The sequence below is a fragment of the Amia ocellicauda genome, chromosome 12, assembly GCF_036373705.1.
Source record: "Amia ocellicauda isolate fAmiCal2 chromosome 12, fAmiCal2.hap1, whole genome shotgun sequence".
Taxonomy (NCBI): domain Eukaryota; kingdom Metazoa; phylum Chordata; class Actinopteri; order Amiiformes; family Amiidae; genus Amia; species Amia ocellicauda.
The window spans coordinates 25,899,242-25,926,275 of NC_089861.1; the positions used below are offsets into that span (position 1 = coordinate 25,899,242).

Sequence of the window (27,034 nt, forward strand, 5' to 3'; positions counted from 1 at the left end):
ACTTCCATCCCTAGACAATATGGCCGACGGCTCCCCATAGACGTTATGTAGGTAAAACCGTTCTAGTGATTCTATATCTATGCCTCTGGACTGGCAGTGGGCGTGATTATGGAAATATATTCGGAGCATCATGGGTATTAACTACATGCAGCTAAGAAGCGTGTTCAGATTCGACGGAATTAGTTCACTATTGATGTACATTTATGACTTGAGCTGTTAATTATGCTGTATAACACGACTTTACGTCACTGGTTTGTATGTCACAATATTTAAGATTTGTTTCAGGTATTTGATTGGTGTAGACTTGGATGTTATGCAAATTACTGCGCGTTGCATGTTGGGCTTCGATTAATTTCTGAGTGTTCGAAAGGTTCTTGATCGTTCTGATGAAGCGCATGCGATTCCTACAGGCGTCCGTAGTGTCATATGAACTTGATGCGCTTGCGTGTTGAGTTCGTAGGTGTTGTTTACGAGTCCCACCCTGGACCCACTCGCTCTGTCCGGAGACGGGACTCTGTGAGCGCGGAGGGCTCGGTATCGCTTCTCGGCCTTTTGGCTAAGATCAAGTGTAGTATCTGTTCTTATCAGTTTAATATCTGATACGTCCCCTATATGGGGACCATATATTAAATTGATTTTTGGCGCAGGGAGATGGGATAGGGGCTTGCTCCGCCCACTCCACGCATCGGCCTGGTATTGCAGTGTCTCCAGGAACGGTGCACCCCCCGGGGAACGAGCTGGTTTAACGACAGACTGAACATCGTGATAATTAGGATAGTGTTTCCTTACGAGGTGTATTACTGTTTATAATAAGTGTTTATTTTTTTCTTCCCACATTACTGGCCCAGGCTTTTTGCTGATCTGTTGAATAAAAACAATTTAGACAGGCTTGATGGAAACCGTATATTACCTTATAATATCACTGTACCGACTTACTTTCAGACTCTCCAGACCACTGCGCTCCTCCAGTGCCAGAAGACTAACTCTGCCTCCTCTCCACTCTCCTTCCTCCAGAGCCGCTCCTTCTCATCTCTGGCCCCTAAATGGTGGAACGACCTGCCCACTGAAGTCAAAACAGCAGAGTCCTTGACCTCCTTCTGGCGTTAATTAAGACGCATCTCTTCAGACAGTACTTGTAATATAGTAATTTATTTTCTTGTAAGATAGCACTTGGGGGAAGTGACCCAATGAAGCCCATGTACCATATAAGCCCACTTGCCCTCATTTTGAATTACAAAAAAGACCGGAAATATTAAAAGGATTCCCTGTTTCACAGCAAAGCTAATACTGTCATGTTACTTTTTATTTGGAGCCTGTCACATGTGTTGTTCTTGAGTTATGTATGATTTTGTGCTGCCACTGTGCAGCAGCCTTTTTTAGAAGTCACCCTAGAACCTTGCTTTATGAGTGGCCCTCCCAAGGATCAATGTTTCTGGAATTTGGTGACCAAACTTGGTGAATATTGATAGGAATTACAAAATAGTGCTTTTAAATACCAAGCAAATTCATCATATAAGGTTTCATTTGATTTTTAATCTCTTAATTATGTATTTTATATATAGATTTCATGAGTTTCTGGAGCAGAATGATGCTCACACAGACAGAGAAACTGTTGATGACCATAGTAAATCAAAACATTTCAGAAGCTTCTTTAGATCAAGTATTATAATCTTAAAATTGTTTTTGTCACATGGGCTTAAAAGGAACAGCTCCCCTGAAAAGCCTATTAGCACATAGCTTGAAAGCAGAATCATTATTTGATTTGTTCTACCAACAATAATAAACATGGTCTAAGTTGTAAAGAATAATGTATTTTATTATAAAGATATTACATGTTTGCATTAACTCTATACACAATTATTAAGGTTAATTTCCCATGGACCACTGTTGTTCTAAGGCCACTAAGCCCAGAACCCATTGTATCTTGTACCCTTAAGCAAGGTACTTTACTTAGATTGCTCCAGTACATGCCCAGCTGTTTAAATGGGTACACATGTAAAAATAATGTGATATGTTGTACTGCATTGCAGTTCGTGTGTGTCACTCATATTTGTTAAAACTACACAAGTAGAATAGAACAAATCAGATGCTTAGACACAATAAAAGCCACACCATCAGAGAGAAATATCGGTCAGAAATATCGGCCATTTTAAAGCAATCGGCCAATAGCTGATATAGTAATTTCTTGCCATATTGACCTGATGCCGATTGGTGGCCATGTAGGAAAATAACTCTGCTGCATTTCCCCTTGTTAGCAGGGACAAAATTTGAAAGGAGGAATTCCCTGCAAAACTTGATGTGCTTTCCACGGCTCTCAAGCCAGAAAACATCGATGGCTTTGAGAGCATTAGAATATTCCCTGTGAGCCAAAATGATAAAATCTACCACAGGTGTTTAGATGAGAGATTAATATTTGATTTAATACCCACTTTATTGGGATGAAATTCATAGATTTATAAGAAAACATGTAAAACTATTTTGGTGGGCTTAATCGGGTCACTTCCCCTATACAACATTTTGTCATGCTTTGCTTTACTAGCACTCATATTGTTTACTTTGATTTCCCCTATTCCCCCTTTCCCTTGGCCCTTCACTGTGACTTAACATCTTGTCTGCACTCCTCAGCTTTTTAGGATGTAAGACCTTATATAGTTTACTGTACATCATGTATACCCTTGTGTACATTGGAATTCGTAAAATGTATTTTGCCTTCAACTGCACTGTATTATTGCACTTTGTATTGCTCTCATATTTTGTAAGTCACCCTGGACAAGTGCGTCTGCTAAGTAATAAATAATTATCATATTAATAATAATCATGATCTGGCAAAGTATTACTGTGCTGTCGTCTTCGGAAGATGACGGGAACTGTAGCGATCGACTGACACGTCAAAATTATGACAGCTTGCCCAATATTAATACATTCTACATATTGTGGCTAGCTGTCCAGCAATCAGAGGTAGACTACAGGTCAAAGTGTGTCGACAATATTAATATGCGCAAGAAAACATTTAGGTGAAATCAACAATGGAAATATTCAGCATTTTTATTTGACAATACAGAACGCATGTGGCAAAGTGCTTTTGCAGGGAATGTCAAAATTTAAATGTTAGTTTGGATAGAAACGCACCTTGGCTTGTAAAATGTGCATATACTTTGTATGCGATCTTAGGAATTGTCGCACAAAACATGTTTGATAAGTGGATGGAATCCTAGCTTATGAAATTGTATACTGAAGCACATTGTTAGTGGATTAAGTTTTTTGGTGTTGAACTGGAATGCTGGAGATGTTTGGTTAGGGCTGCAGTTAGGTGTACTGTCCAGCAGAGGACATTTAATTGTGTCCTCCTCCTCTGTTCTGTGCTGGAAGGCTTTGTATTGTATTTTGTATTACTCTGCTCTGTGATGTGTGGCATTTTGAATTCAAAATACTGTTTATTAAGTGAAAGTATTTTACATTTTACAAATAAAAACATTCAAAATTTTAATACTTGTGATTAAAATTTTTTTTTAAATTAATTCTTAAAATCACTTAAAATTTTTAAAATCTTTGTGATTTAACAAAAACAAAATACTAAACTTCAAATAAACAAGTGCCCAAAACAACAAAACAAACATGATTAAAGCAAACTGCTACCAACATAAAAGTCAAATAAATTGAAAATAACTGAAAATGCACTGGACAAAATAAAGAAACAATTAAAAAGGAAAAAATAAAAAACAAACCAAAACGGTCCAATGCATTTAAAATGAAAATTAAATCCAAAACGGTCAATGTATTTGACAAATAAATAGAACAAAACTAAACCAAAAAAAACCCAAACAACTAGTGTTTTAAAAACAACTAAATCTTTAAAAACAGTTAAAATTCATTTTTAAAAGTCATTTTAAAATCAATCATTCATAACATAGTTAAAAGATCTTGGACTCGGGCTCCAGCAGGGGGAGATGACCGTCCCCGGAGGTGGGTCCCATCATGGGATTCTGAGCTCCCCCAGATCTTGTATGTGCCAGTTCTTATAGGCTTCCTTCTTGCCCCTCTGATGGACCTCCAGATTGACGTAGTCCCTCACAAGCACCATGCCCCTCTGCGCGATGACAATCGGGTCCAGCTCCTGCTTATTGAATAGACAGATATTCCGTCCCTCCCACAGGGCCTGCTTCACTGCGCAGACGACACGCCACCAGCACCTCAGGGAGGGAGATGTTATTCCTTTGGCAGGGCCATAGAGGATCCGCTGGGCGTCATCCACACAGGAACGGCAAACCTGCGGAGGAACGGGAAAAACAGGAGCCAGACCCTGTGGGCGGAGGGGCAATCCCTAAAGATATGAGCCTCCGTCTCCTTCCCCAGGCTACCCTTATAGGGGCAGGTGTCATAAGGAGCTATGCGCCTTCTGTGCATGAACACTCGGGTGGGGAGACACCGACTCACAGCCATCCAGGAGACATCTTTCTGCGTATTTGTGAGGCAAACGTGCGTAGCGTTAGTCCAGATATACCGGCAGGTTTCGGGAGGGAAATCTTCTATCCGGCTGGTCTCCTGGGTAGATATCATCTGGCTACAGATGGTCTTATAATCCCAGGAGGCCAGCACGACTTTATGGAGGCCTACTTCGAGCGCAAAGGCTCGGAGCGCCCCGTAGAACGGCGGGGGATCCCACGAGTGCGGCCTGGTGTTATCCATAGCGCAGAGGCCGAATGGTCTCAGGCTGCTGGCAAAATAAAAGCGGTTCATAAAACTCTCTTTCTTGCCAGCAGCCTGGATGTTCTTGACCACATAGGCCAGCCCCTGCGCCTTTATCAGCCGCACAACGTCCGGGACCCCCCTGCCTCCATCCAGGGTACCCTTCACCATCTGCACTCTCTTCAGCCTCTCCATTTTGCTCCCCCAGACAAACTGAAATATAATTCGGGTCACTAGTTTTGCGATGACCTTGTCTGTGGGGAAGATCATTCCTACTTAGAGGAGTATCGGGAAGAGGATGGCCTTTACGACCAGCACCTTACCAGCCATCGTCAAGGTCCTTGTGCTCCAGCCGTGGATCTTCTTTTGGACCTTAGATATGGCCTCCTCCCAGCTCCGGGTGCCCGTGTTGGTCCCGTCGATCGTGATCCCCAGAACCTTGATAAACGGCTTCACAGGGAACACGGTCGGCGGGCCCCGGCCGACAGGCCATGCCCTGGAGAGGTAGACCTCGCTCTTGGCCTTGTTGACAGCGGCCCCCGTCGCCCTGCAGAAGCCGTCCAGCAGTTCCTCGACCCTGGCCACGGACAGAGCGTCCGTGCAAACCACGGCCACGTCGTCCATGTAGGCCAGGGCCTTCAGTTGCTCTCCGCCGGAACCCGGGAGATGGAAACCTGTCACCCGGACGTCCCGGCGGATCGCCTGCATGAACGGCTCCAGACAGAGGACGTACAGCAGGGCCGACAGGGGACAACCCTGCCGGACCCCCGACCTGACCGGAAATGGTTCGGTCAGGTGGCGGTTCACAAGGACCCTGCTGCTTAGACCGCTGTAAATGATCTTAACCCATTTCCTCAGGCCAAGAGCGAGACCCATCCTCTCCATGACAAGCTGCAGGTATTCGTGGCCCACTCTGTCGAAGGCTTTCTCCTGGTCCAAGCTGATTAGGACCAGGGGAAGCCCTCTCTCGTTCGAGTAGGCCACGACATCCCTGAGCAGCATGGCGTTGTCGGCCGCCGATCTCCCCCGGGCACCACAGACCTGGTCGGGACCCACGACTTGAGGGAGTGGCCGCTGCAGCCGGAGCGTCAGTGCTTTGGCCAGTATCTTGTAGTCGGTGCACAGGAGGCTGACCGGCCGCCAGTTCCTCAGATCTTTTTGGTCTCCCTTCTTGTGAAGAAGGGAGAGGATACTCTTCTTCATAGAAGGGGCCAATCTACCCTCTCTGTACATCGACCCCAAGACCTGGGCCAGATCTTCTTTAAGCACCTCCCAAAAGATCTTATAGAACTCAGCAGGGATCCCATCGGGACCCGGTGTCCTTCCAGAGTTAAGACTCTTTATCACCTGGGAGAGTTCAGTGGTGGTGATCTCTGGATCCTCCTCCTCCTCCTCGTCCCCCTCATTGCGGGACTCCAACAGGGACAGAATTTTGAATTTTGAATTCAAAAGGAGCTTCTTTGTTATGACCAGTTTACACCAGTGTTGCCAGAGCATTGACACACATCGTCAGGTAGAAGGGCCGGTCCCTCATGTACAGGTTGTCCCGGGCTGTAAGCCAGGGCCCGAGTGGCGCAGGTTAGCAGTAGCAACCGGGAGCTGGGTAAGTGGGGGGTGATAAGAGTCTGTGGCTTCTCGGAGGAAGGGGTGGTTAATGTTTAACCCCCACGGCTGCCTCAGCAGAAAGTGTGGGGTTGCCTGATAAGAGCTGCGAGGAATGTGCTGACGGAGCCAGTTCGCACAAGTTTCGGGTCCCTGTGTGACTCCTGTCTGTGCCTGTGTGATTCTGTGTTTCACATGTGTGTCGCCTCCCTACTTCCAAATAGGATGAAAATGTATTAAACAAATTAATAAATAATAAAATGCAATGAACAGGCTAGGCGGATGCAGCTCCTCTGAATGCAGAGGGGAGGGTGCTGGGACAGTGGCTCCGGGGCCGACCTCTTTACAGTCTGAGCACACACTGACCACACAGGCCACACCCACTGCGCTGTTGGCCCGGAGACAGAGCCGACCATTGTTCTGTTCACAGGGAAGGAAAACTGCTGCGCTAAGCTGAGATCAAAGAGTCTGTCCACCCAGAACTAAGCAGAGAGGGGCAGCGGGGGAGAGAAAGAGAGAAGCAAGGAGAGTGAGAATCAGTGGAGGAGGAAGATTGGACTGACAGTCCACATTGAGCAGACCAGTGTCTGTGGGATGTTGTGAGGCAGGCTGTGTGTCTGAGAGTGTGTGAGCGTGAGTGTTGTGGGGTTTGTTTGCAGGTAGCCAGGCAGGAGTCTCAGTGCTGCTCATTATAGAAACTACAATACCACTGGTATAGAGTACTATAGTGTAATGCAATATACAGTGCAGTGTAGTACAGGACTGGATGGTTAAAGGGTGAGGGAGAGGGAGGGAGTGTGTGAGGAGGTTATGTAATGGTCAGCTGTGATTCTTCACACTGTCGGAGGGTGGGGATGAGATGAATACCAGAGAGCAGACTGGAGACAGAGAGCTCTGTGTGCGTCTCTGCAGAATGTCTTTAATGTCCCCAAGGGGTGATTTGTTTTTGATTGTGTTTTAATTTTTTTTTTATTGTTTACTGTATTCAAAACCAAAGAAACCATACAACATTCAATCACTTGGAACATACCAGCACAATACAACAAAAGCAAACTGATAATTAACAGATGATAACATCATCATTAAGCATGACCATCAAAAATCTGTACAATCGGATCAGAATGGACTACAATCCATCATCAATCGATACAGGCAACCAAGGAAATGCAATACATGTAACTAAGCTGAGTTTATTCTTAACTCGGTGGCTGAAGGGACAAATTATTTCCTGAACCTATCAGTTTCACACCTAGGAGAGCCAAATGTGCCCTGATGGGAGCAGCTGAAACTCTTCATGGAGAAGGTGCTGCTAGGCTGATAAAATAGCCTGTGTCTTTTGAGTAACTCTCAGGTGATCCAAATCTGAAAGAGCGAAAGAGAGGCAGACAGTCAGGGGGGGATAGAGACAGGATACCGTGATAGTAGGGGGTGAGGGGCGCTGTTGGTTTGAGGTCGGTCTGAAATAATAATGATAATAATGTTGAAGCTCATTTGATGCCCTGTGGCTCTGCTTCCTGTCCGCTGTTGGGGGTGGGGGGAGGCCTGCAGAGAGAACAAACAGACATCTCTGAGCCAGAGAGCACAGAACAATACACACCAACACAACACCAGAACATCAACCTGAGGGGCTGGATGCAGTTCAGAGGGACAGGGGACAGCGAACAAACAGACAGACACACGGTGACACACTCGCACTCACACGTGCACACACTCAATGACACTCATACACATACACATGCACCCCTCTCTGTCTTTCCTCTGCTGTCGCTGCTCCCTCTTCCCCTGTTTGTTTTGCAGTGCTGTGATCTGCCTCTCGCTGAACCCAAATTTCCTGGAATGGAAACCGGAGGAGGGAGGTGGGGTGGGACTGTAAACAAGTTTCCATGTGCTCTCCTTCTTAAAAAGTGGAAGGGGAGGAGGGAGGAGAGCAAGGAATCCAAAACAAGTCTGGTTTTAACCCCCACTGTGCCGCAGGGGCAGATAGAAAAAATAAATGGAAAAAATACAATTCTAGCCCTGGAACTGACCGGAGCGGACAAAATGTTGGTGATCAATACGGCTCTGTCAGTCCCATCGTCACAGGTGCCCTCCACTGCTTTGCTGTAATCGAAGGGATCCCCTGCTCTCCCCATCCCCAGTCATGCATGTTGGGGAACAGGCTCTGTAGTGTCATGCTACACGTGCACACACCCCGGCCGTGGGCCCCAGATTCATGTGGAGAGATGATAGAAACGTTTAGACTTCACACGGAGAAGGGGGGTTAGTGTTTGTCTGAGACGGGGTAATGCAATGCTACGGCGCTGCAGATTTGTTTTTCAATGATCGCTGGCAGGACTCCTGGCGTGTGTTCAGGGAGGGGTGGGGGATGCCCAGATGCTGTTTTATAACTTGTTTTCATCCTGGGTCTGTTAATAAAAAAACAGGTATTGCTGCTAAGATATAATAAATAAATAAATAAATAAATAAATAAATACACACATAAATAACTACCCTAACAACAGCAGCTGAAGTGAGCAGCCAGGGGCCCTGTGTCTCTCTCTAACCCAATGTGAATGAATACATACACATGAATTAATACATACATACACACGCATGACTGCACACTTGGCCTGATGTGAATGAATGAAAAAATTGTTACTTCACAGCAGCAGTTCAGGCCATCGGCCTGCCGTCACGCAGTAGTGTGTGAGATATCCTTGTTTGTGAGAGTGATTGTGTGTGTGAGAGTGGTATAGTCACAAGCATTGAAGCCAGTGCACCATATTTTACTTCATGAAAATTCAGGTAGGGAGGTGGTGCTTTTTGCGAGCTGCTGGGCGCAAGTCTAAGCTGGCTGGTGCTGTGTGACGGGTAACTCTGGTAATCACCCATGGCTGCCCCCCACAGTGGTACAGGGCACCTGGAGTGAAGAGTGGGCCTCCCTGTCGGACACCCCAGCTGCAGTACTGGTGTGTGTGTGAGAGAGAGAGAGAGACAGACCCACCCTTGCCAGCTTGGAGCCTTTTCTTATCTCTGACCCTGAACAGTTGCCCTGAGATGCTCAGAGTGTACTTTGCTGTTGAGATAATGACCAGCTGCAACATGCTGATGTAAAACTAGTTAATAAAGATACAGGACTCTACACTGTTACTACAGACCCCTATTGTAACAGTACTGGCCTTGTCTGTATCTGAAATATACATCCTTCCAAATGGTAGAGGAAACGAATTGGTTTAAATGTCTTGTTTGTTTTAAAATGTTGATTCGTGTTACTTGATATGGGTTTTAAATGCACTAAAAGCACCAGGGGTCTTATATTTGGGTGTACATGTTCTCCCCCTGTCTCTAATCCTAGGGCACAGTGAGATCCGTTTGCACACATTCCCTGCACGCCGGGGGCCGGCTCCATTTTCTACCACAGCCGAGGGGGGCGGTTTAAGGAGGACTTGATCTTCCTGTACGGGCCTAGAAACCTACATACAACGTTTATTTGTTGTGTATTTTTTAAAAATAAAATTAAAAACGCACGATAACAACACAAACGTCTGGTATGTGTGACAGGAGACACGGCGCGTTTACAAAGCGTTAGGTTCATTCTCGCCCCATCAGGACAGCGCCATCTTAAATGCCCCCATGACGTCGCGCAGGCTGAAGACGCCGGCAGTATAAATGCGCATGTGCGCTAATTCCACCTCAGACACTCTCTGACAAGCGCCATTGCACCGGACTGCGGCTTTCAGCGCGGCGCCGTGAACGATACAGGTAATATTCATATTAAGCCTGTGCGCTTATACAGCCGGCTGACGAAGAGGCAGACACACTGCTACAGCCTGGATGTTACTACACTGTTTTATGCCAAAACGTGGATGCCGGTCTTGCTGGGCACCATAACACAGAGATGGAGATGATTTTTTTTAGGGAATTCGGTCCATCTTCCCCAGACAACGACTTGACCCAATACTAATCATCACATGTGACGCCACTCGACTGTAAAATGTAACATTTACGTTTGATCCCTTCTGTGAAATACCGGAGGCTCAGACGCGTGTTCTGCGTGGAAAGAAACTAGGTCATCTCTCTACATCACTACATTTAGGCAACTGGTTATGTTGTTTTACTACGTTATTGTAACTAGTTATTTATGGCGCCTAAACCTGTCGTACGTTTGATCACATTTGTACGTGCAGTGTGCGGACTGTATTTAATTCAGTTTAGTTTATTTAGCCGTGATGTTTTTACGTCACCGCGGGATGACGCAACTGCAAGGAACCGGCTGCGGCCACGCGGAGATTCATTCGATTGCTTCGCGTTCTAGAACTGTCAAATTAATTGTGTATTTTAAATACATTTTAATGTGATCTTTTACAATAAAACGTCATTTTGAATGATTACTAGATAGGGCACGGCTACGATTAAGGTTGGGACATTTTTATGAAGAAATTCACTTTTTCATATACTGAATTTCGATAGCAGTTGATTTTTATTTGTTTATTTATGTTGTACAATACAGGTCACAGTTTGTAGTTGCGGATCGCTTTATCCTCGTGTATCGTTTTCAATCCATTCATTCTCGGAGTAGCCGGGCTCACCTGCGCATGCCTGGTCTGCACCCAGATCGCCGATAGCAGCAGCTGATGCAACGCAGAAATGAATTGCTCCTGTTTTGTCAGACCGGTTTTATTGCTCAGTTGCACCACAGCCTCTCAGCCCCGTTTGCGAAAAATGTGGTTTTGTTATTTGTTTTAGCGAGGACTAGCCTGCAGGCATTTGTATTGCCCTGCATTCATTTTCTCATTATCGTCTCCCAGACGAGTCATGGATTGGCTCCACTCAGTCAATGTCCTACGGCTGATTGTGGAAGCCATTCAGTATCGCAGTGATTGTTTGTTTTCTCTATCATCCTCCCATCTTTTGTTTCAGGAGGCAAAGCAAACGGGAAAGGTTTTAAATGCGCTCTTTCTAAAACAATCAAAACGGCATTCTCAACCTCTCTCGCACTAGGAGAAGAAGCCGGAAGGTGAACACCCACTGCCGAGCACCATGAGCACCGACGCCACCGAGGTGGACATGAAGGAGGTGGAGCTGAACGAGCTGGAGCAGGAGAAGCAGCCCATGACTGGGGCGGGAGACGGCGTGGCGGGAGAGGCCGGGTCTCCCACGTCGGCCGGGGGGGAGAAGAACGGCTGCGTGAAGGTCAAGGTGCCCGAGGAGGCGGAGCCCAAGTTCACGGGCCTGTCCAAGGAGGAGCTGCTGAAGGTGGCGGGCACCCCGGCCTGGGTGCGCACGCGCTGGGCCCTGCTGCTGCTCTTCTGGCTGGGCTGGGTGGGCATGCTGGCCGGGGCCATCGCCATCATTGTGCAGGCGCCCCGCTGCCAGCCCCTGCCCCCCCTCAGCTGGTGGAACGAGGGGCCGCTGTACACCGTTGACGACGTGGAGGCCTTCTCGGAGACGGGCCTGAAAGGTGAGGGATGCCTGTAGAAACAGTGTAGTAGAACAGTGCTGTTACAATAGGTGGCTGTGTTGTAGTAACTGTGTAGGAGAGAGAGAGAGAGAGAGAGAGAGAGAGAGAGAGAGAGAGAGAGAGAGAGAGAGACTTAATTTTTAAAGTAGTATTCTGCAAGACCTGTCTTGGTCACCCCCCTCCAGATGGCTGTTTGTAGTGTCTGAGCTGGGAAGAGGGCACACGCTGTTCTGAAGTGCTGAGTACACAGGCAGCTCGGCCATGTGACTCCCTGAGGCAACAACTGCTTTCTCAGCTGGTGCAAACCGGTTCCCCCGCCCTCCCCCTCTCCTTCTCGCCTTCCTCTCCCCCCCTTCTCGCCTTCCTCTCCCTAAAGAAATGCCCCAGTCAGCACAACACACTCCACTACACTACAGCACAACACACCACTACAGCACACTATGCTACAGTGCTACAACGCACACTAGAGCAGAATACAGCACAGCCCTGTGGGGAGCAGGGGAGGGAAGTGGGGGAAAGGTCAGGAGTGTTTGTGTTCACATGCTCTGTGGATCAGCTGAGCGCCACCCCCCTCCTTCAGACAGCTGCTTTCATTTCCCTTTCAGATTGTTTCTGGTCATTCCTTCTCTCTGTTTGTTATTCCTCCCCACTTCTGGAATTCTGGATCAGTCCCCCCCCTCCCCAAGGCTTCTTTAGATTTGTATTCAATGTATTATTTTGGGGAAGTATTAAGTACAGTGTTGAATAAAGATGGTGAAAGTGATGGGTAATATTCAGCACAAGTAGCGTGGGGGGCAGGTGTGGACTGGGGAGGGGAAATTAAGAATATAGCACGGCAGGGGACACTGATTGCTCCTGTCCCTCTTCCTCCCCCTCAGGAGCAGACGCGCACATCGACAGTGTGAACCAGCTGAAGGTGAAAGGGCTGGTGCTGGGGCCCATCCACCATGCGCCCGCCGACCAGGAGAAAGTGCTGCAGCTGCAGGAGGTGAGCCGGACCCTGGGCTACATGGAGGACCTGGACACCCTGCTGGAAAAGGCCAAGAAGAAGAGTGAGTCCCTTTCCATCTTTTTTGTGCGGGTGTGTGGGGGGGAACGACACGTCTTATGAACTTTTTTTTGAAAGTTTTTGCTCTCTCTCTTCACTCGTCTCTTCCCCAGATATCCCAGTAGTCTTGGACCTGACTCCCAACTACAACGGAGACAACCCCTGGTACAGCGACGCATTCCTGAAGCATCCTAACACCCAAGACATGATGAAGGTAAAAATAAGTTCGACTCGGTAGCCTCTCCCACAGTGAGCTGCCCTGCTGAGTACGCCCGTCCCCAGCTCTCCCAGTTGCGTGTGTTGACCAGTGTGTCCTGTCTGCTGCAGGCAGCTGTGGAGTTCTGGCTGCAGAAGGGCATCAGCGGCTTCCAGCTGAGGGGGCTGGAGCAGCTAGTGGAGACGGCTCCCACATTGCTGCAGAATCTGATCAACAAGACCAAGGAGAACGACACGGAGACTGACGAGAAGTAAGAGTCTCTCTCTCTTGCTCAAGGCTGTACATCAAACCTTTTAATGTGCTGCCCCCTTGTGGCTGTAGAACACCCACCTTAGAAATCATAAGCACTTGAAACACTCCCTCTAGTGGTGATGGTGTAGCAGTGTCTCAATTACAGTTCAGGACCATGTTCTCTCATCTCACAATTCAAGGTGGTTTGTTCTCTCTCTCTCTCTCTCTCTTTTTCTGTATTTATCTCTGTCTCTTTCAAAGTCATTGTATTCAACCCTAGTTCAGACTACAATACAATAGAACTGTTCAACAGATTTAAGTGGCATCTTTCTCTCTGTGTCCCCTCCTCTATAGGATTGTGATTGGGGTGACTCGGAAACATGTCCCCTCTGAAGTCCGTGCCCTTCAGAACCAGTCTGGGGTGGACCTTCTGCTCTCTAAAGTTCTGGATGGGGTGGACAGCGGCACCGAACTGGCCTCAGTGGTGCAGACCCTCCTGGCCGAGCAGAACCAGACACGGCTGGGCTGGAGCCTGGGGCGCAACTCCACCCTGCGGGGGGCCGGGGGCTCGGAGACACTGGCCCAGCTGCTGCTGCTCACCCTCCCCGGGACCCCCGTCCTCTACTACGGGGATGAGATTGGGCTATACAGCATGGTGAGGGCGGCTGTCTCCCGTGTGTGTCCTCTCTGAGTCCCAGGCTGGGACCGGTGCTGTGTGGATTATTCTATAGGCCACAGTGAACATCACCACAAAATCTCAACCTCTCTCTCCGTCTTCCTCCAGAACTCCAGCTCCTCTTCCAAGATGGTGTGGGACAACGAGACAACAGAGGCTGACAGTGAGGATCTGAAGGTGATTTGCCCCATTTACACTCTCCCTCTCTCTTTCTTTCTCTCTCTCTCTCTCTCTCTCTCTCTCCCCCTCCATCTTTCTCTCCGTATTATGTGTGCTAACCGACCCGTCTCTCTCCCCCCAGACCCAGAGGACTCGGCGCCAGTCTGTGCGTAGTGTCTTCAAGGAGCTCAGTGACCTGCGGGGCAAGGAGCGCTCCCTGAAGCACGGCGACTTCTACTCCCTGCACTCGAGCCGCGAGGCCTGGGCCTTCCTGCGCCAGTGGGACCAGAGCGAGCGCTTCCTGGTGGCGCTCAACCTGGGGCAGCAGGAGGTAATCATCCCCCTGAAGGACCCCCGGGTGCCTGCGCAGGCCACCCTGCTGCTCAGCACCCAGCCGGGCCACAAGCCGGGGCACTCCCTCAGCCTGGACCAACTGAAGCTCCAGCCCAGAGAGGCGGTGCTGCTCAAATTCCCCTATTCCCCATAAACGCACATTCCCCTCCCCCGCCCCCCCCACCACCTGAGACATTCCAGTGAAATACTACTGCCGTTATTTTAACTTTATTTTTAATGTTTTATTATTATTATTTTTTAATGGGTTTGAAGTAATGAAATGGTTTATGCTGTGCTGTGTTGTGTTGTAGATCAGTGACTTCAGCATTAAAGGGGAGAGGGGATACAATATGAGCTGTATCACACTAAAGCGCAGCACATAAGCGATAATAAAAATGGAAACCACTGGACTCTGGCCTCCTGTGTCTCTCTCGTGCTGGTTCTCTGTGTGTGTCTCATCTGTCTGCCTCTTTCCCTTTCGTTTACTTCTTCTCTCTGTCCCTTTGCCTCTTGCTCTCACTTCTTTTTCAATTTAAGGAGCTTCTTTGGCATGACAAACAAATCCGTGTTGTCAAAGCAATTAAAGATTACATGTATGGAATAAATAAAAAATAAAAAATTGCAATGCTTTATAAAATGTATTAAAGTAGAAGGAGAAAATTACAATATGCATTATATCTTAGAAATAAAATATGGTAATCTTAATATAAAAATGATTTATGTATCAAGCAAATAACAAGAATATACACCATAAACTAGTATTTACAATTCCTCTACAGCCTGTTCTCATGTGCAGAGTGTCACATAGTGCCCCTCAGGCTATGGCAGGGGACTGTGTATCGCTCCCTGAGGAGAAGTGACTTTTTCTGTCTTATCCATTTTCTCAAAGATTGAGTGGACATTTATTAAAGAATGTCCTTTATCTGGGCATATTTACTGCAGTGCAGGAGGAAGTGAGTCTCTGTCCACCTCTCCTGTCTGGCAGTGACACAGCGCCGCTCCTCTCTGGGCAGCCAGCTCTGCCTGTGTCGGCCCGTCTCTCTGGCCAGGCTGTGGGCACTGAGCCTGTACTTTGTCAGGATCCGTCTCTGCTTCGTATTTCTGACAGTGAAGGGAGACTCTGCCAGGGTGTATTCTCTGTGTCCATTTGCATCTTCCTGTGTCTCTCTCTGTCCCTTCGCCTCTTCAAGTCTCTCTCTCTTTGTACCTTTGCCTCTTCCTGTGAGTGTCTCTTTCTCTCTCTATTTTCACCTCTCTCCAAGTGTCTCTCGCTCTCTCTCTCTCCCTCTGGGTGTCAGAGGTGACAGGGGAGTGACAGGAGATCTGGGCTGTTGGTGTGCAATGCTATCTCTCGGGCTCTGCATCTCAGTGCCAGATTGGGTGTCGTCTGCAGCTCTTTAACTAGACGCATTCATTATTGATCCAGTGGCCTGGCTGAGACCTTCACCCCCCGCAGTGACCGGCGGTTCTGAGCAGCTCTTGCCTTTGCGGAGACAGGTCGGCCCACACATCGGGACATTTGTCTTGTGTGAAGTTGTTCAGCGCACAGATGGCTTCATCCAAGGTGGTTTAACAAACACTGACACACACAGACATGCTGGTCAGTGTATCAGTCAGTGCGTCTCTGTGCTGCAGCAGTGTAGAATTGTCCTCAGTGTGCCAGCGTTGGTGCAATGCAGCAGCCCAGCCAGAGATCCCTAACCTTGAGCCTGCAGCATCAGCCGCTCACCCTCTCACTCACTCAGCCTCCCGTTCGCTCACCCAGTCACTTGCTCACCCTCACTCTTTCACTCACATTCTCCACTCATTCACTCACCCAGGTATTAGGTAATGCATGTATGTAGGTGAGCAGAAAGTAGACAGGTAGGTGTGTGTGTGTGTCTCTATACACTTGTATTAAAATGAATCCAGAAACCCCCCCGCCACCCTCCACCTCCTCTCTATGCTTCCCATGGACCCCTGAACACTAATAAATCCCTTAATTGAAGGATTTCTGGTACCCAGCTCATTGGGGGGAAGGGGCACAGAGTGTCTGCTGGTTTCTTTTCCAAACCCTCCAAGAACTCTGCTGTAGATAGTAGAGCAACATTTAAAAAGATGTTATGGAATACAAGTTATCATGTGGATATGCTGTTGTAATTCGTACATGTGGCCGCTAGATGGAGCTGTGGAAGCGGCGCTGCGGTGACCAGACTGACACTGGAAATGAACGAGTTGTCAGATAGTAGGATTGCCGTGCAGCGATAGGAGGCTGTAGTAACAGTGAAGTAGAACGCTGTTGTTACAATAGGGGGCTGTGTTGTAGTAACAGTGTAGTGCAGTGAACAGTGCGTGTAGGGGGGTCACCAGAGGGAACACGTCTCAGATGTCCTTCGTGCTGCAGTCTCCAGACAAAGCGCCCCCCCAACACACGCAATGCAGAGTGATGCGCAAGAGCCCCAGTTTATTGATTCATTCGCCCAAAGGCGCTCCCGCTCATCCAGAATCAAAAAAGACCCAAATGGTGGAGTTAAGGATTAAAGCCAAGTAATGACACAAATACAATACAAAACTCAACGGGTTATTCATGTAAACAAAAACATGTTTTAAGTGAGGCAGTTGAGTTCTGCAATATCGCGCAGATCTCCGCACACCTGCAGAATCCAGCCGACCGCATTCGTCTGCGTCTGCGCCGCTCCACCAATGGGATCGGTGGAATTGTGCAGCTCTGCGCAGAGCGGCGGGAATCTGCGCTACACGAACGCAACCAGTGTGCGCGTCGGCGTTTGGTAAAGCACGTTGCCTTGAATACAGGCGACTACTAAACAACTACGACTTCAGCGCCACCATTACTAACACACTACTTTCGAGGACTGTGCTCACCCTGTCTGTGTTACTTACTCGCGTGCGTCCGCACCGGCCCCTCCTGCGTCTCCCTGGCAACCGCCGCTGCTGCGCGCGCACGCGGTTCATTCCTTCCGCAGCCGAAGCCCCGCCCCCTCGAGGACTCCCTGACGCATTGCAGGTGGCAGTGGACCAATCAGAACCCACTTCCTGGGTCAGCAGCCGGGACGCGACATATAAAAAGCCCCTCAGCGGCAGGAAGAGTCTAACACAACCAGCCGTTGAGGAAAGTGAAAGGAGATTCACTAGTAAAAGTGGAACGGCACCAAACGGAAAAAGGCCCTTTTCTTTATTTTTGACTTCTTAAAACTATCACGGAGGCGCTATATTGGTCCTTATTGCTTACAACGTTTGTTTGACCACTTCTGCCCCCCCCAACCGTCGCGCACTACTTCTCGTCTTCCATCTGTTTGGCCGAGCAGGCGCAAGGAGACCGTAGCGACGGGGGTTGCTAGGAAGTGTCAGGTCCCGCTCGGAGCCGCAGCGCGCAGGCGGAGTGATCCCCGGGGGGAGTGAGCCACAGCAGCAGCAGCGCCGGGCGCGGAGGCAGCGAGAGAGCCGCGGGAGCCGGAGTAGACGTAGGACCGAGGCGCTACACGACAATAAGAAATAGTCAAGATGGTAAGTGCACACTACACACGCAGCTCTGTGGGTGCAGCTCGGTGTAAAACCGCAGCGCAGGATATATGGGGGAGCGACCACGAATTGTCGAGGAGTGAACCACTAACTGGGACTGCAGCGCTCTTCCCCTGTGCAATAAAATGCATGCATTTCTGTGCGGTGTGGGAACTTGGTGGTTATACTCTGAGGATTTGCCCCCGATCGCATTGAATGTGGGGGTTATTACCCCAGCGTGCTTTCAAAGTGGCAGCTGGTAACCTGTTCCCTTGCGAGAGTCGGTGTAATAAACGCGTATAACCAAATTACATCTAGATCTAGTGTTTATGTCGTGGGGGGGGGTAAGATAAAAATGGTGTGAATGATATCAGGCTCATTATAATGGGAGTGAAACGCATTGATGGGGGGGGGGGGTGGGGGGGTTATGTAATGCAATGCAATTGAGTGCAGTTGAGTCCGTGTGTGTGTTGGATTAATCAATATCATCCCTGTCCTCCAGTGCGGCGCTAAGATCAATACGCTTGTGTCGGTGTATGACGGAAACCCTGCACATACGCGCTCTGGCTGGGGTCCGAGGCGGCGGTCCGTGTGCCTGTTGGTCGGGTGACGGTGCTCCGGCCGCTGTCCGCTCACATGCGATGGATTGGAGATATTTAGGCAGGGGGCGGGTCATTTCTAGGAGAGAGGGGGGGTATTTGACGGTTGAGACCCGGGAGCAGTGGCGCGGCGGCCCGTCCAGCGCTGGAGGAGGAGGAGGAGGAGGAGGAGGAGGGATGCCGGTTATTTCACCCGTGATGCAGTTTCTCATCTTATGAATGCGCTCTCCTCTCTATTAAGTTACATAATTGCGTGCGTTTCTATCTAGGCCAAAACACGCAATTGGAATTAGCTGTCAATTTTTATTTTATTTCCTCCTCAATTTCTTCTGCATTCGTGCCGCTGCACAGCTGTTTGGTCTGAATCTGTCTGCCCTGATCTGGGGGGTGTACATCACGTACACTGTATTTTGCCCACACAGGAATCCCCCCACGCTTGTAGAGAAACTCATTCGCTCTTCATGCCACTGGACTGACCGCCCCCACCCCTCACCCGTCAAATCTAATATGTAGTACCTGAGCGATAATGACCCTATTCAATAGCAACACCCCCCCCCCCCCCCCCAGGAATCCGTGGAGCTTAGTTACTACCATGTGGTCACCAATTGTATTTGTTTTGTTGTTATTTTGACCCTGTGCCCTGACCTCTCCAGCAGGGCTCTGGTCCCCCTGCCTGACCCTGGAGGTGGTGGCGGGGGAGGGGGGCAGATCCAACCGCACAGTCTGATTGAATTAGATTGGGGTTAATGTTGAAGTGGGTCACAAGGTAAAGCTGTGATGGGGAGGGCTTGTAATCTCCCACTCGTAGGCAGGTGACACTCGGAGACCACTCCCCCAGCCGGCTTCTCTTCTGTTGGATAGCAGTGTGCGAGTGCAGCTGGTCTGTCGGAGGGGATGGTGGAGGTGGACCACTGCTGGGCAGCGGAGGGGCCTTGCTCAGAGAAACAAACTGATGTGGCGTCTCTCTCTGCAGGCCTGTGCTCGCCCACCCTCCCCCTCGCTCCATCTGGCCTTTGGGGGAGGGGGATTGGCTATGCTCTTTCATTGTAGTTGCCTGTCGCTTCAGGGCAGGAGTTGTCAGTTTACCCTACCCCCCCACCCTGGGACTGGCCTGACTGGACTGGCAGCACTGAGGAATATGTGACACCTGGCAACACAGCCCACTGAGATCATGCCAGGTGTCAGGTGGACAGGGGAAGGAAGCATCACTGTGGTCTGACCTGGCTGTGCCAGGGCACCATCACGCCGCAGGGGGAGGTGGAAGGGTAGGGATGCAGACCGGACTCATGGTGGGGTGCAAGAGGAGTTGCCCAGCGGTTGTCACGCGCTCTGATAGTCAGGCTGGGATGTGTGAGCCACTGTCCAGCAGCATAGAGGCAGGGCTGTGGAGCTAGGATACCCTGACCAGGGACTACAGCCCTTCTGTTGTGAACCTGAACAGGCAGCGTTGTTAGTGTGAGTGAGTGTGAGAATTTCCAAATCATTTTCAGAACTTTTTTTTTTTTTTCTCAATTTTCAGGCAGACCAGCTGACAGAAGAACAGATTGCTGGTGAGTTAATACATCTGCTCCTTATTTACTATTCTTACAAATGATGATGCCCAAGTCCTTGCTCTTCTATGACTAGGGCTCTGCGTCTCTGCTGGCCTCTTTTGCACGCTTCTGTGAGTGCACAAATCAGTCAGTCACTGGAGATGTAAAGGAAAATAATCTTAAAAGTGCTGGAGAGAGAAGGTACTCTCAGGGTCTGCAGCCCTGGTCCTGGGGAGGGAGAGGGAGAGAGGGATGAAAACTGTGCTGGACAGTGACCCTTTAATTGATAAAGACAAAAATGTAGGCACACAGTGATTTCAACCTTGTACAGAGGCGATAGGTCTGACTGTCTCTGTGTCTGTCCCTCCAGAGTTCAAGGAGGCGTTCTCGCTGTTCGATAAGGATGGCGACGGCACCATCACCACGAAGGAGCTGGGCACTGTGATGAGGTCACTGGGGCAGAACCCCACTGAGGCTGAGCTGCAGGACATGATCAACGAGGTGGATGCGGACGGTGAGGGAGGGAGGGAGGGAGGGAGGAAAGGATGGATTGGGGGGTGGGTTGAAAAGAGGAGATGCACACAGGGAGAGAGTATGATGCTGGGAAGCTTGGTTCCTAACCCTTGCCCACTAGCTCTTGACCTTTGACCCTTCTCAGGAAACGGCACCATTGACTTCCCTGAGTTCCTAACCATGATGGCGCGGAAGATGAAGGACACCGACAGTGAGGAGGAGATCAGAGAGGCCTTCAGAGTCTTCGACAAGGTGTGGGGGGAGATGTAACTAATGCTGTAGTGTTGAGTGTTTGGGGTTGAGGAATGTGTGAATGTAGTGTTGAGGTTAGTATCGGGATGTGACGGTAGTTTTGCTGTGTGGTGATGTTGCCGCGCGCTGTGTCCTCAGGACGGTAACGGCTACATCAGTGCAGCTGAGCTGCGCCACGTCATGACCAACCTGGGCGAGAAGCTGACCGACGAGGAGGTGGATGAGATGATCAGAGAAGCCGACATCGATGGCGACGGACAGGTCAACTACGAAGGTCAGTGTGTTGAGGGGCACCTTGGACTGATCGACCCACTATACTGTACTAAGACTAGTGCTCTGGCGCTTTAGTGACCCTATACTGTACAGATTGATGCACTATACACACACTAGACTACATTGATGCACTGCACTATCCACACTGTACTACACTGCAAACTGACTGACCGATACAAACTGATTTTGCATCCAAGAAAATAATCGGGTGCATAATTAACTCTTCCCTCCCCCTCTCTGTGTGCAGAGTTTGTACAGATGATGACCGCAAAGTGATGTCCAGCTCCGAACGGACCCTGGCATTGTCATGTGTGAAGAAGTGTATGGACTTTCTTTTTCCAACCCCTTCCTTCCTTTCTCCCCTTCTATTTTTTTCTACCCCCCCCCCCCCCCCCCCCCTCTCCAGTCAGCTTCCTTTTTCTTTACTTTTTTTTTTTTTTTTTTTCCATTCTGTTCTGTAACCCCGACCCCTGCACCCTGGCCTGTATGGACCCAGCTTTGATTCAGGCCCCCCTGCCCCCAACACACATGCTTTTGTTTTTTTATGATTTTGAACTTTTCTTTCCCTCCAGTTTAGTTTGGTCTCTATAAGCATGCCATTGTCACCAGTGCTTGACTGTGAGATTTAAAGATCACTATATGTACAAAAACAAACCATAACTAAATATTTTTTAAAGTTTAAGGCAAGAGAGATGCATGTTAATTTGTTTTTGTTAGTTTTGGTTTCTGTTCTCCCTCCCCTGTTCTGAAACGTACACTTCCCGTTTCCTGGTATGTGTCAGACACGGCTGCTCCCGGCATACACTGCTTCCCAAAGCTGACTTCCTGTCCCAGTCTGACTCTGGTTTTGTTTCATGTCCCTCACTGGGGGAGAAAGGTGTCCAAACTGGAGTCAGTGGGCTGAAAAACTAGATCGAGCTTAAAAAACCCAAACCAGCGACCAGTCAGCAGTGTGTGTGTGTGTGTGTGTGTGTGTGTGTGTGTGTGTGTGTGTGTGTGTGTGTGTGTGTGTGTGTGTGTGTGTGTGTGTGTGTGTGTGTGTGTGTGTGTGTGTGTGTGTGTGTGTGTGTGTGTGTGTGTGTGTGTGTGTGTGTGTGTGTGTGTGTGTGTGTGTGTGTGTGTGTGTGTGTGTGTGTGTGTGTGTAGATTCCGACTATTCAATACAAATGCCCGGGCTCTGAGTTCGGGCCGGGGGTTGGTGGGGGCTGGAGGTGGGGCAGAGAGGCAGTGGTGGGGCGGGTGGGGGGGGGGATGTGGGAGATGCACTTAAACCAGTCGACAGCAGCACTGACAAGCCCCTTAGCTTCCTGCAATGGAAAGCGTCGGCAATTGCATTACTGGGCAGTAGGGGGAGGGGAGGGGAGAGGAGGTGGCTGTGCTGCCCTTTAGTGTTTTTAGTGATTGTGTGTTAATTGTCTGTGTTGTGCTGTCTGTAATTGCTCATAGCGAGCTGTAGTGCAGAGACAAGTTGGACAGCTGGAGTGGGCTGAGGCCCCACCCCTGAGAGGGGAGGGACTGCATTGTTCACGGACCGATGCAGTTTGGCCTGCAACAGCCAGTTATTCTGCTGATTTTTAGAAATCTACACATTTTTAAAATTGCTTAATATGGGGGCATTCTTAGCAAGCCTGCTGTAGGAGGGTGATTATTATTATTTTTTTTCCGCCCTGCGCACCATAGTGTTTCGCGCCAGTGTTCAGCGGAGGTGGCGATGCAGGGGCGCTTGGGTGGCGTCGTGGGGGGGGGGGGTGACTGCAGTCGGACACTGCAGGGGGTGGTATTGAGTGGGAGGTTGGCTGGCCTTCAGGGGGGAGGTTGGTAGAAGGAAGGCCAGCTCCGCCCTATGCCAGGAGGCCCGTCTGCCCCGGTGAGAGTGCTGCGCGTCTGCAGATCGGCTGAATTGATTTTTCCTAAATGGAAACAGCCCAGTTAGTTACAGTCCTGGCTGATGATTTAAATGAAGTATTGGTAGTAGAACTACAAATAACCAGGCTTTTTTTTAAACGCAGAGCTGCTGCTGTTTGTTATAATCATTAGAGATAGTATTGTTAATCAGGTCAAGGACCAAAGCTTGCACCAGCCAGCGCCACGGGAGTTTAGTACTAGGGCTGGACACTCCAGTTTGTTTAACATGTTTAGTTTTTATTTAATTTTTTAAGAAAAAGTGAAAACCAAGAAATGGGGGGGGGGGGGGGGGGAAGTTTGAGAACTTGCCATTGCCTCAGCACTCTGCCTCTAGCCTCCCTCCTTCCTCCTCCCCCAGCATACACACACACCAACACCACTCTGAGTTGCAGATTAATTCATAAATAAAAATGACAAAATTACGATGGGGAAGTGGTCGTTGCTTCTGCATCTGTAGCCCAAAAGAGTCCTATGCTGTGCCTTAGGCTGATACCCTCAGCCCCCCAGAGCTGCGCCCGGCTGGGGAGTGGCACCATGCAGTCCTGCTCGCTACTGCCCAGGAGGTGCGCTGTCCAGGGGGACAGGCTGCCACACTGCAGCCAGCGGGTAAGGCAGCGTCAGGCTGTGGCCAGGGCACCAGCACACCTCGAGAGGACAGGCGCGGGTGGGCGGCCGGCTGTGTGGGTGCTTCCATAGTGTGCTTCCATCGTAGGAATAAGGGGTGACACCCGTGACCTGTTTTCCCCAGGCCTGACAAGATGTCCACTCCCGCACTGTCCGTATGCGCCTCCTACCTGCAAAAAATAAAACTGTTCAAAAACCGCAAGGAAGTGGAGGATCTGACTTGCCAATCCTGCACAATGTAATGTTTAATGGCACACTGCAGTTGTGAGGAGAGCCAGTTGCAGTGAAAGACTTGGGGATGGTGGCCAGGCGGTCGTGCTGTCATTTACATGGCTTCTCTTTCCTTTTGATATTGTGAACATTATTCTGTTTGGTTTCTCTTCTTCCTGCCCCTCCTCCCCCCTTTTTTTTTTTTTTTTTTTTTTTTTTTTTTTTTTCCATTCTGCCAGCTTTTCCCCCCCCACCCCCGCTGCTCTCGGAGGCCTTGTCGGCAGCACAGAGCACACGCGCTCCATTCCAGACCTTGTGTAGCGTTTCAGTTCTTTAATAAACTCTTGGACCTGTGTTTCTACACCTGCTTCACCTGTCTCCTTTCTGTCAGTCAATGGAAAACACCAGCCTCATTGTACTGCACCACATCTCCACTGCACTACATACAGTAACTTCAGTATATTACTATAGTTTACTTCACTATGTAGTGTAGTTGACTGCTATATAATAGTCATATTGATTAGACACCCTTACCCAGGGTCAATTACTGTTTATACATGAAGCATTGTAAAGCATTATAGAATTGCAATAACACAATGATCACCCAGCCCAGTACAACAAGCTTGGGGGGGACACGGGGGAAGCAGTGGGGGAATAGAAGTGCTGACAACACAGGTATTCAGGAGCATGTCACTATAGTGTCCTGGGCTTTGAGGGTAGTTACTGTGTACTGTAGTGGCTCTGGTAATCTACTGGTTAACTATAATCTAGAGCTCTGAACAATCACTACAGTACAGTTTACTGGTGAGTTATGCTGTCCAAAGCAGAGGTGGGGGAGCAAAAGTCATGCAAATAGGTGAGTTTTCAGAAGGCTTATATAATTCATTAACTATAATCATTGAAGATTCAGCAACCAAGCTCTTCACAGCCTGACAGGGGAGATGAGACCAGTAAAATATGTTATACTTAACTAACTGACCCGTATTATTGCGCCCTCCACTTCCACACACACCTCCTGCCAGCGCTCTCCTCTCCTCCCTGCGTCCGGCGGTCGGGTACCGTTTCCGCTCCCCAACCGCCAGAGGGCGCCAGACCCCTGCCTCTCTCAGGACTGTCATAGTGTGGCAAGGCGTGAGCCCCATGACATCATTCACCAAATGAACCCACTAATTGCGTTATTTACAACACAGTCACAACAAAGAGAATAATGAACTGTCAACTGCAATTATATCTGTATAGCCAGCAATGTGTCTGAAGCTGAAAATTAGGGAACATTTAAAAACAGACTGGATAGGATCCTTGGATCACTGTTATAAATGGACACCAAACAAGCACGATGGGTCGAATGGCCTCCACTTTCTTATGTTCTTATATATCAATATCAATATTTTTGTTTCACCAGGCTGCGTGCCTCTGTCGGTCTGTGTGTCTGTTCTGTGTGTCTGTGTGTCTGTTCAGTGTGTCTGTGTGTCTGTTCTGTGTGTCTATTCTGTGTGTCTGTGTGTCACTCTGCTCTGTGGATACCCCCCCCCGGCACTCAGACCAGGTTACCAAGACGACGCAGGTGGCAGGAAGGGGGCGGGCACGAGCCTGGAGCCCTGCCACCTGCCGTTACCCTGACAGGAAGCGTGGGGGGGGCGGCACCTGAGAGCGTGTGTGCGTCAGTGTGTGTACTGTACTGCATCTCGTACTGTACGCGATATATTGTACTACACCATGATGCACTGTGTAGTAGTCCACCCCCTGGTACAGTATTGTGTAATTACACCAAATCCAATACTCATATAGCGCCTCCTATACATAGAGAAATATCTCAAGGCGCTTTACAGGCCAGAACACACAAATTAAAGTCGGCTGTAGCAGGAAAGGTTAGTATTGCACTGTACTGTATTGTGTCACACTCTGTCTGGTGTTATACTGCACCGCACATAGCTGTGTTGCTGTCGCCGAACACTGCCTTGTTGCACACGGTGCCTCGGACAGCGGAGAAACCACCTGAGGTTTCCATGACGACAGTGCAGCTACCTGAAAATGTGGTGATGTTCAAGACTGAGAACTGAACTGCGAGGAAGTGAACAGAATAAACACGCATCCCCACAAACAGCCGCCGCCTAGATACGGGGCAGCCCGGCCCGCAGCGGGGCAGACACCAGTGCTGACTGCTGCCTTGTACCAGTGTTGTCATTGCTGCTGCTGTTGTTTAGTAGAGGCCTTTATACAAGTCAACTCACAGGACTGAACAAACACTGACATGGAATTATGCTATACTGCACTATACTGTTCTACACTCACCTAAAGGATTATTAGGAACACCTGTTCAATTTCTCATTAATGCAATTATCTAACCAACCAATCACATGGCAGTTGCTTCAATGCATTTAGGGGTGTGGTCCTGGTCAAGACAATCTCCTGAACTCCAAACTGAATGTCTGAATGGGAAAGAAAGGTGATTTAAGCAATTTTGAGCGTGGCATGGCTGTTGGTGCCAGACGGGCCGGTCTGAGTATTTCACAATCTGCTCAGTTACTGAGATTTTCACGCACAACCATTTCTAGGGTTTACAAAGAATGGTGTGAAAAGGGAAAAACATCCAGTATGCGGCAGTCCTGTGGGCGAAAATGCCTTGTTGATGCTAGAGATCAGAGGAGAATGGGCCGACTGATTCAAGCTGATAGAAGAGCAACTTTGACTGAAATAACCACTCGTTACAACCGAGGTATGCAGCAAAGCATTTGTGAAGCCACAACACGTACAACCTTGAGGCGGATGGGCTACAACAGCAGAAGACCCCACCGGGTACCACTCATCTCCACTACAAATAGGAAAAAGAGGCTACAATTTGCACAAGCTCACCAAAATTGGACAGTTGAAGACTGGAAAAATGTTGCCTGGTCTGATGAGTCTCGATTTCTGTTGAGACATTCAGATGGTAGAGTCAGAATTTGGCGTAAACAGAATGAGAACATGGATCCATCATGCCTTGTTACCACTGTGCAGGCTGGTGGTGGTGGTGTAATGGTGTGGGGGATGTTTTCTTGGCACACTTTAGGCCCCTTAGTGCCAATTGGGCATCGTTTAAATGCCACAGCCTACCTGAGCATTGTTTCTGACCATGTCCATCCCTTTATGACCACCATGTACCCATCCTCTGATGGCTACTTCCAGCAGGATAATGCACCATGTCACAAAGGTCGAATCATTTCAAATTGGTTTCTTGAACATGACAATGAGTTCAC

General features: G+C 49.0%; 2 protein-coding genes and 1 non-coding gene across 4 annotated transcripts; all 3 read left to right on the forward strand.

Annotated features, from left to right (window-relative positions):
- The first annotated feature begins 536 nt into the window (after positions 1–536).
- LOC136765124 (U2 spliceosomal RNA) lies at positions 537–727 on the forward strand. The gene has a single exon (XR_010821327.1). It is a non-coding gene; the product is annotated as a U2 spliceosomal RNA (small nuclear RNA).
- Positions 728–9,928: 9,201 nt separating this feature from the next.
- On the forward strand, positions 9,929–14,802 carry LOC136764736 (amino acid transporter heavy chain SLC3A2). Of its 2 annotated transcripts, none has more exons than XM_066719034.1 (8): positions 9,929–10,029; positions 11,269–11,728; positions 12,607–12,780; positions 12,890–12,990; positions 13,104–13,243; positions 13,579–13,879; positions 14,009–14,077; positions 14,202–14,802. In XM_066719034.1, exons 2-8 carry the CDS (start codon positions 11,308–11,310, stop codon positions 14,544–14,546), a joined length of 1,551 nt encoding a protein of 516 aa, XP_066575131.1. In that variant the 5' UTR covers positions 9,929–10,029; positions 11,269–11,307; the 3' UTR covers positions 14,547–14,802. The 2 variants fall into 2 exon arrangements, with proteins under 2 accessions (XP_066575131.1, XP_066575132.1); XM_066719035.1 differs by having other exon boundaries at positions 9,960–10,029; positions 11,188–11,728.
- Positions 14,803–17,476: 2,674 nt separating this feature from the next.
- On the forward strand, positions 17,477–24,159 carry calm3b (calmodulin 3b (phosphorylase kinase, delta)). Its single transcript, XM_066719036.1, has 6 exons — positions 17,477–17,896; positions 20,009–20,039; positions 20,392–20,535; positions 20,680–20,786; positions 20,925–21,060; positions 21,307–24,159. The coding sequence occupies exons 1-6, from the start codon at positions 17,894–17,896 to the stop codon at positions 21,333–21,335; spliced, it is 450 nt and encodes a 149-aa protein (XP_066575133.1). The 5' UTR covers positions 17,477–17,893; the 3' UTR covers positions 21,336–24,159.
- Positions 24,160–27,034: the final 2,875 nt, after the last annotated feature.